The following is a 10,098-nucleotide window of genomic DNA, read 5'->3' as shown; positions in this document are numbered from 1 at the left end:
TGTGGTGATTTCCGAAATAGCTATCACTTCTACCATTTTTTCAAATTGTTGTTGCTTTTCCACAATAAAATTTTTCATTTAAAAATGGCCTCGAGCTCATTATAAAATTGTTGAATATAATTTTTTATTTTAAATTAATAAATTTAAATAAATCTCCATAAATATTTTAATCCAAAAAAGATATCGGCATCATTATCGATCGCTATTTTATGGCAAACAATTAATCGATAAGGATTTCGATAACAATTTAGATAAAGATATCGATAAATAAATCGTTAAATATTTAGATACCTATAATTATAAATACGGGCATACTCACTACAAAATCGATAAGTACGCCCGTAAATATATCCATATATACGTCAATAAATAACTTAAAAAATTCCGATCAAAATTGCAAACAAAAAACTAGTCGAGTATTTTCATTCAAATATTGTAACAATATTATGTGTTTTGACAGTCCATAGCTAAACATCAGACTTTGACACCATTATTTATAATTTTTATATTCGTAAAAATCTTCTGAATGCATATACAATGACTCTCAGAAGTATTTTGAACTGATGTTTTTACGATTATCAAACAGCTTTTCATAGCAAACTTTTTCGCTAATTTTTTACAAAAAATTTAGTTGATTCTACACCAAAAACCATGTAGTATAATAAAGTGCAAGTTTTAAGTTGCTAAAAAATTCGTTTAATTTTAGATAATTTTTTTCTCTTTTTTTACAGGCGGTGTTGAACATTTTCTTTCATTAACGATTTACCAACAACCAACTGATTTTTCTAGTAACTTAAAACTTGCACTTTGTTATATTAAAAAAACTCGAATATTTGGTGCAAATCTGATTTAAAATTAAAACTTTGATAAAAATTTGCGAAATTAATTAATTTTCTTTACATTTTGAGACTTTGATTGGCATGGAAGGAGCTATATTTTATGTAAAGAAAAATTATAAAGTAAACAATTGGGTATTATTATTGGAAGTCTCCTGGAGAGAAATGGAATTTTCGGATCGAAAAATATTGATTTGCAAGAATGCTATACAATTTCTACGAAAAAGCGTTTTTCCCCAGTAAAATACAACTCCATAAGCTTTGGAGTAGTTGTAAATATCATTTTTTTTTTTACAAAAAATTCCGGGTATTCCTTTGTTACATTTAGAAAAATCCTAGGGGATGCGAGCTTAACATATACAAAAAAAATATGGATCCCCCTACTTCAAATATCACCTCATATACCCTCTACACTCTATCATTTTTTCAACAAAAAAAAATCTGGGTATTCTCTTTTTACATTAGAAAAATCCTAATATATAAAAATCCGAGCTTAACATATTAAAAAAAAATTGTATCATCCTAATGCAAATATCATCTCATGTATCCTCTCCACTCTTCATATTTAGAAAGGAATAACCAAATTTGAAGGCTACCTAAAACAACATTTTTACAATTACTCAAGACGATTTTCTGAATCATAAATGAGCTCAAAATATTATTTCCCACAAGAATTAGTCGGGAAGATGTCATTGTAAAAGCAAAGCTATCCAAATGCATCTAAAAAATCAAATTTAGAATATGTATACTTTATCTCCAATTTGAAAATTAGTCGAGATTTAAAAACCTAGAAATACATTTTTTTCAAACGATTGAAATATTTTTAAAATTAATTCAAAGCAAAATGGTAACACTGACAACGTTTGTTATGAGAGCACAAAGAGCGCCCAGAGTGCGCTGAGGAAAGTGCTATAAAAGGCGCTGCTGACGCTCGCTCGCTACTACATACAGCTAAATAGATGACCGCTGCCACCTAACCGCCCACTCGCTCAATAAAACGATTTTCATTTAAGAATCTGCGCACAAAAGGAAATGTTGAAAAACATGGAGAAAATATGTACGTAGCTTGTGTATAGTATGTATTGAATATAAACAAATAGTCGGCTAATATGACGGGCGTAGGTATCTGCTGCTGCTGCTGCTACTGCTGCTGCTACTGCTGCTAGTCGTATATTGTTGATTTTTGGTTCTAGTGGTTTTTGTTTGCCTTTTTTGTGATTTGTATGTACAAATGTACAGACATATGTATGTGCGCAAAAGTGAGCAATTAAATGTAGACTTTTGTTCTTATTTGCTTATCGCTTGTTTTTTTTCTGGGGGCGTCTAAGTTTATTGCTTTCATGTACGCTCACTTTACTTGCTACTCATATAAACTTTTATTTATTTTTTCTGGTTTTTTGCTTTTTTGCTTTTGTGTTTTTTGTTTTATTCTTTTCTGGGCGCAATGTGTGACAAAATCATCAGCCAGTACAAGCACAGCAATAGTAATGCTAAATTTATGCATTCCATTTCAATTTTTGTTTTTTTGTCGCTTATTTGTCCAGCTTCAATTCATCATGGTCTAGGGGCTATCGCTATTTCGCTGTCTTTTTAGATGACTGTAGTGTAAAAAAATATAAAAACTGTTGCTTGTGCGATGATATGCATTTCTGATTAGCATAAATAAACGTTGGCTAGGCGTGGCTAAGACGCAGCTATTAAGGAGTAAAAGTATTATATCTTTTTTGAGATTGTTTACGATTTCTGAGAAAACGCCTATTTTCGTAGAAGTTTTGTTGCTGCAAAGCTTGCTGGCACCTTTTAACTTTTCAGTGCACAAATTATGAAATTAAGACTTCAAGTTTAAATACGAACTGGCATATTAAGAGTCATTTTTAAAAAGTGACCCATTTATACCCCTGGGTCGTCAAGAGATAAATTTTTTTTTCTTCCAAAAATGTGGGAAATTTTTTTAAATCGCCTACTTATTTAGCCGTAATTAGTTTTTTGCCAGAGAGCAATGCATAGTGCATTGAACATTTTAGATTTAGATGAATTTTGGTCAGAACTTTACTGCCAAAGGAAAAGAATAAAAAAAAATCGAAAGTTATGTAAGATTCCTATATTCACAATTTCTGGACATTTGCAAGTTTATCTTTTGAATATCTCATAAGCTACTTTAGTTACAAAATTGGATCTGTTGTCGTTTTAAAGCTGATATTTAGAGCTATGAATAAGCAAAAAAAAAAATGGAAAAAATTACAGAATTTTGAAATTTCAGAAATGGTAAGAGCAAAAACTTATAAAAATGTTTGGCTAATTTTTTTTGAGTGAATAGAGTGAAGAGATCCTGAAATTTTCAAAATGTTTTTTTTTCCTGTTTTTTTAAAGAGACCAATTTTTGAACTTAAAAAAAATTCCAAAATCCTAAATAAAGTTACGTTTGAAAAAATTCTTTTTTTTTTTTTTCAAAATTCAAAAAATCATGAAAATTTCAGGTTTTTTTAAGATCTGCTAGAGGTATTGTCTACAAAAATTGAGAAAAAAATATCAAAAATTTCTGTATTTGTTTTTGTTTTTCGTTTTTTTTTAATATTTTTTTTTTTATAACGAGACCAGAACCAGTTAGAGAGTATGATCCCATGTGTTCAAGACTGCAGCTTCACAAAACCTGGGTAGCTTAAGAGAAAGTGTTGAGATGATCCCATCTCACCGTACTCTTGGCAGCTGCGACAGTGGTGAGCCGGTGTTATATTTAGTCTCACCGTGAATAATAAACGCAACCAGTTTTTATAACCAAATTTTGGTTTAAATATTAACTTTCTATCTATAGTCATTATTCTACAGAGGGAGAAAAGGGACCCTACATTTTTTTAATAATATGGGTGGGTTGGTATTTCTTGGAAGTAAAACTGAAAAATTGCGTAAAAATGAGCTAAGCAGCAGTTATCTGCCAGGCTTATAAGACGTAAATATATTCTGAAAGATGACCACAGAGTGGTCCCCTTAGACGCTATCTCTCTCATTTAGGTTACTGCAGTTAAAGCAGAGTAGGAAGGGCAATAGCAATGCTGTGCTGGATGTGGCAATATGAAAAATTGAAGAGATTCTTAAAAAAAAAAAAAATAAATATTGTTTTGAAAAGAGATTCAGGCGACTTTTAAATATGTATTTATAACCTATTTTAGCTCTTTTTAAAAAAAAAAGCCCTTCTCTTAAAAAGTATGTAAATACGACTATTTCAAGAGTAAGAGTCATACGTACACTTTTACATGCCAAATATCAGTTCAAAACATTTTCATAAATACCATCTGTGTAGGTACATACATACATAATTGTGCATGCAAACACAAACTCACTCGCAACTGCAATCATCCTTCAATCATCAGAAATCTTTTCGCTGTTTTCATTCATTTCGTTCGCTCTCACAAGTTAAAATTGTTTTGTTTTCTCTTTTGATATAATTCTTCGCAATTTTCGCATGCCATCACTGCAATACACTTGCCATAGAAAACATACTTGTACATACATAAATACATACATGCCATAGGATACACACATTATTAAAATATATGTATGTATGTATGTACATATATAAACGTCGGTATACACGACTTTTATGACGAAAAGGTAATGAAGCGTGCGACAGACGCATTATAAAGGAATCACTAAGCTAAAAGCCGCAAAATGTGAATTGAAGGAAAGCAGCGCAAAACAAATAAACAATAAATGAAAGAAATTATCTACACTTGTGCAGAGAGTCGTACAACGGAGCGTATGAGTAACATTTTTATAGCGGGAGCAAAATTGGATGCATTCCATGAAACATAGTGCACTCCTAGTGTACTCCTATTTGCAGTTGTAGTTGTGCATTTGCTCTGACTATAGAAATGTACGTTTGTTGTATACATATGTGTGCTGCACTAAGCTCTACATCATTTTTGTAGTAGATTAATTTTGAATTGAAGTGTCTACTATGTTTGAGGGTTTCCGTGTTATGCGACTATTTAGTTGTGTGTATCTGGGTTAGAAAAAAATCACGAAGAAATGTAGCACTCTTTTAGGATTGCAATTGAAATATTTAAATGCATTCTTAACCCGTTTTACTGTAATTTCATTTAGTTCAGTTTTTAAGGGGTTTTATATGTAAATTGTTTGGTTTGCCCTTGTTATGTGAACAGAATTCAAATCCAACATAAATTTTGGTTGCCATATTAATTATACTTGTAATGTATGCAGAAAAATTAGGGTTGAATTTTGGGATGGGGGATTAGTACTTGCTTTGAATCTCATGAATTATAATTATTTTAATTTAATTTGTGCAACCGGTAAAGAATGGATGTAATTTTTTTATAAACTCACCGGTTTTATTTTTTGTATTGGGTACTTGAGTGGAAAATGACTTACCTGAAAGTAGAAAACCAACATTTAAAATAAATTAGTCTCTAAACAGAAATATTATTTTTAGCTGTTTTTTAATAAAATTTTTTATAGAAATACTGCGTGCATAAGGAGTAAACCAACACACATAAATACATTGTATACTCGGACTACGTTCAGCGGCTATGATTTGTATTCTTTGAGTTAAATTTTTTCTTGGGAAATTACCGATATTTTTTAGATCTATCGTTTGCTTGAAAAATACTAGTTATTTTTAGTCATATTTTTCGCTTAGTTGGGTATCTCTTTAGTGATAAAAATTTTACTGATAAAGATAAACAAAGATAATGGTGGTAATGGCAATGGTATTGGTATGTAGTTGTAATGATAATGGTGTTGGTACTGATATTAGTATCGCTAGAGGTAATACTATTAGTAATGGCAAAGGTACTATTAATGGCAATGGCAATGGTAGAGGTAATGCTAATGCTCACAGTTTTCGTATTTAGAAATTTTAATGATATTTTCAAGTGCCTAAAGAGAGTAAGGCTAAATGTAAATCCAGACAGGATGAACTTGGACAAATAGGTATATAGATATTAAAGTAAGATTTGTGATCAACTGTGCCTATTACTTTTCCCAGAACTTCTCCCAAAGCAAAGTCCCTCAGAAAGTTCAACAACGTTTTCGGCGTGTGCTCAAGCTGTGGCCACATCAGGGAAGCCAACTCGTGCGGAATTCCCCGATTTGCGGGGAATTAGAGTTAGCTTGGGGAATCGGGGAATGAACCGTTTTTTGTCAGGAATGTTAACTAATTTTGTATTTTTTGCTTCACTAATTTCCCTAAAAAGCCGCACACGAAATGTAACTGCAACTAAAAGTACTGATTATGCAACCCTGCAAATTATGCAAATTACCGTTGATTTAAAATTTTCTTTGTCGCATTTGCGTTCATATAACGAATAAACACAATTTTTTTTTATGGAAGTAAACCGTTACACCTTCGGAAAAAAACTTTAAATCGAAAATTTTTTGACACCTGAAATTTGCTTTTACTAGAATTGAGTGGGCCACAAAACTGCATACTTAAAATCTTTCTAGAAAATCTAATTGAAATGCTCGAAACTTTTACAAAAGTTTGTTGATTTTTTTTTTAATATGGCAGAAAGTTTTAAACTTGGATTTATACGGCGAATTGAACGAGCTACACAACCGCATACGGCTCATTCCACGGTGACGAGTGTGACATCTCAACTTATATTTTTTTAAATCATTATGAAATTAAGGAAGCAAAAAAGAAAAAAAAATACACCTAATTCCTCAAAATAAACAGTTGATCCGCCTGTTTCCCTATGTAAACTGAAATTCCTCACAAAAAGCGGTCCTTTCCCCAATTCCCCACGCTATCTGAAATTCTCCGCAAATCGGGGAATTTCCTACGAAATGGCTTCCCTGATAGGCACGAATAACTGTGCCCTATTTATACGCCACAAATGAATAACCGAACTTTTAAGTTTGCTCATAGTTCAGCTTAAATGGTTATTTAGTTGGATTTAAAAATATGAAAAACGCAATAAAATAAAATTTCAAAAATGTTCGCCATGCGGGAGCAAATACCTCGCTCATGGTCAAATATCCGTTTCATGGCTGTTTAATGCATCCACATTACTAAGTAATTAATTTATGTGCATATTTGCCCTGCCACTTTCGCCCTTAATTCTTACCGTTATTATTGCTTATGGCAAATCGTTGCTGCAACTGTTGCGCCAACGCTTGATGATGCTGCGCCAGTGGGGTCAATGGTGGCGGTTGCCCCAGCTGATGCGGCGCCGATTGTGAGTGTGGCACGTTTGACATGGGTGACGCATCGCCGCCGCCAATACCACCACCAACGCCGCCCCCTCCTTGTCCATTATTACCACAATTTGTGCCACTGGAAACGACTACTCCACCACCAACATTACCAGCGCCGCTATTGGTGGCACTACCACCAATATTCATGGCATTAAATTGTTGCACAGATATTGAAGTGGGCACATTAACCATGCCTCCTACTGTGCCACATTGTTGCTGTTGCTGTTGCTGCTGCTGTTGCAGCTGTTGTTGGCTAATGAGCGCGCCACCAGTGCTGCCAGATGTGGTGGTATTTATGGAATTTTGTAGATTACTGCCATTGGAATTGTTGTTGTTGTTGTTGGTGGCCGACAGTATAGAGCCATTGGCGATATTTGTTGATGTATTGGAATTAGTGTTGTAGTAAGAATCCTCGCCTGCAGAAGGAAAAAAAGAACAAAAGTGGAGTGTCATAAGTGGGCTGTATAGACGCATGCACGCTAGCAGCGGGTACATACAATGAAAAGCTCAAAAACTTAAGGTTACTTATGCATAGGAATGTATGTATGTATAGCAGTTTGCAAGAAAGTTTTGCACGGAAGAGGAGCTTTGAACTAAAAGCTTTAGCGCTTAGTGCGTCATCTGTTAAGGCCTAGCTGCGCGAAAAGAGCTAAACAGAGCTTTGAGCAGCAATGCAGTTACAAAGTTAGCAGATAATTTTTGTACGTATGCACATTAACTAACTGCCATCACCATCTAAATATGATACTAATAGCAGCGCGTGCAATTTATTTATGTGTATAAAATTCAGTAGAAACTTTATACTTTTATGAAATGTATCAAACAATGCAAAAGAACAATTTTTCAATTTTTTTTTTGTTTTTGTTTTTTCCATATAAAACGTGGGCAAAAATAGAATTATAGACGGATTTAAATGAATGAAGTTTTTATTAATGAATGTGAGCACGCTAAATTTAATAATCCAATTTGTTTCTTTTTTTTTAACTTTTATACTTTCACTGTAAATCTAGTTTGAAGTTGAAAATTCGGGTTTTTTTAGCATTTATGTACAGTGGTCGAAATAATTATGGCCGCACCACATTTTGACAAGTTTTGTGATATCTTTTTTGTTATTTAATTTTTTTTTTATAAAAATATAGTTCATTCCTCAACAAAACCCGTGTAAATCCAGGTTTGAAGCTTTGTGCAATATTTAAAAAAAAAATCAACAAACTTTCGTAAAAAATTTTAATTTTTTAATTAGATTTCCCAGAAAGATTCTGACTATGCAGTTTTGTAGCCCATTAAATTCTAGTAGAACAAAGGACAAGTTTCAAATGGCTAAAAATTACGGTTGATTTTTTAGAATTTTTTTTTGTCCATTTGTGCTTCCATATAACGAATACACAAAATTTATTTTTATATGGAAAATAAACCGTAATACTCAGAATCTTTCTAGGAAATCTAATTAAAAAAGTTTTAAATTTTTACGAAAGTTTGTTGAATTTTTTTTAAATATTGCACAAAGTTTGAAACTTTGATTTACACGGGTGTTGTTAAAGAATTGACTATATTTTTATAAAAAAAAATAACCAAAATTAAATATCGACAAAAATAATATGTTAAAACTTGTCAAAATGTGGTGCGGCCATAATTATTTCGACCACTGTAGGTACTAGCCAGCCTTGTATGCGCGAGGCTTCGTCACACGCTGAATGTGTACATATGTATGTAAGTATGTACATATACGCATTTGGAGAAAGCAAGTGCCAACCCTTTTCAAAAAATAAAGCCTTTTTGCACACCCAGTGGCCAAGCTTTTTCATAAAATAATAAAAGCTTATTGCACATCCGGAGACCATATCCTTTCACTTGGTACCTGATTTTCTAGTCCAACGAAAGGTGAAAAACTTATAATTTTTTAAACGATGGCAACCCTACTCAAAAACAAGCACATAACTGAACTTATAGAGGCCAAGCCCTGTGGTTTTACACCTCACTTTTCCTATTCCAACGAACATCCCGCAACGAACGGTGCGTATCATATAGGTTTTTAGACAGGTGGCAACCCTATAAAAATTCCAAATACCAATGGTCACACTCCTATCGATACAGAGTATAATGGAGAAAATCGCGTCCAAATCCGTTCAGCAGTTTTCGAGATTAGCGCGTACAAAGAATCTCGACTTTCCTGCATACCTGTATAATTAATTCGATTTTCAAAAGGTAGGTGTCAGTTTACAGGGTTTGGCCTTTAGATGTGCAATAAAGTTTTATTTTCTAAAAAGGGTTACCACCAGTTACAAATTGAATTCAAATTTTTTTATTTTATTTTATTTTTATTAAAAAAAAAAATTAGAAAATACCCGCGCGCCTCACTGCGCCTTCAAAGTATTTTTGTGTTGTTATGGGTTCATTCATTTAAAAAAATATTAAATATGCTTTCAAGAAAACTATTAAGCTATGAAGGTTTTGAGTCTGGGTGGCTTACTGGACTTTCCTACTTTAAAAATGCATTATCTTTGCTCGCACTAATCATATCGGCTGAAAAAAACCCCTTTCGAGTTCAATCTGACATTGTAAACGCTTCTTTTTTAAGCAATGACGACTTATGACTTTATTTAAGTTCAAAGTTCCAACGCTTTAAAGGCAGAGGTTACGTTTGAGTGAGTATCTCTTGTTTTTGTTGATTATTTATTACCGTCGACATCTCAACAAATAGTCATTTGCGAATCAAGCGTCGAGACGTAGCGCGACTTGTTTTGATTATGAATGACAGCAGCAGGCATAGGTTTGGATGAGTTATTTTGCCAAACCCACTGAAAAAACTTAAGCTGTCACTCACATAATCAGTGAGTGGATTGTATTAAGAGTGGCATGTGCAAAAAATGAAAACGAGGAGAGTGTTTAAAAATATACTTGCCAAGCGGCCGGTAAAAATAATATCAAACATATACAATAATACCTGTAATGTAAGTAAATATTATGTCCAGCCTGTTTTTATATTGATAGAAACCATGATTTTTTTAACAATAAAACCCAATAAACAAAAGAAAAAAAATTAAAAAAA

General features: G+C 32.8%; 1 protein-coding gene across 1 annotated transcript in view; it reads right to left on the bottom strand.

Moving 5' to 3' along the window:
* LOC108359921 (mediator of RNA polymerase II transcription subunit 12-like) overlaps positions 1-10,098 on the bottom strand; it is a gene marked incomplete at its 3' end in the record, with an annotated part of 133,375 nt that overhangs the window by 110,652 nt on the left and 12,625 nt on the right. Inside the window, exon 3 of the mRNA XM_017611998.1 lies at positions 6,920-7,465. Within this exon, the coding sequence (XP_017467487.1) occupies positions 6,920-7,465 (546 nt within the window). The remainder of the gene's footprint in view (positions 1-6,919; positions 7,466-10,098) is intronic.

The sequence above is a fragment of the Rhagoletis zephyria genome, unplaced genomic scaffold (assembly GCF_001687245.7).
Source record: "Rhagoletis zephyria isolate East Lansing unplaced genomic scaffold, Rhagoletis_zephyria_1.1 Rzeph_scaffold_00490, whole genome shotgun sequence".
In the NCBI taxonomy this organism is placed as follows: Eukaryota; Metazoa; Arthropoda; class Insecta; order Diptera; family Tephritidae; genus Rhagoletis; species Rhagoletis zephyria.
Note: the sequence above shows the minus strand (reverse complement) of the source record. Positions and strands in the feature narration are given on the sequence as shown.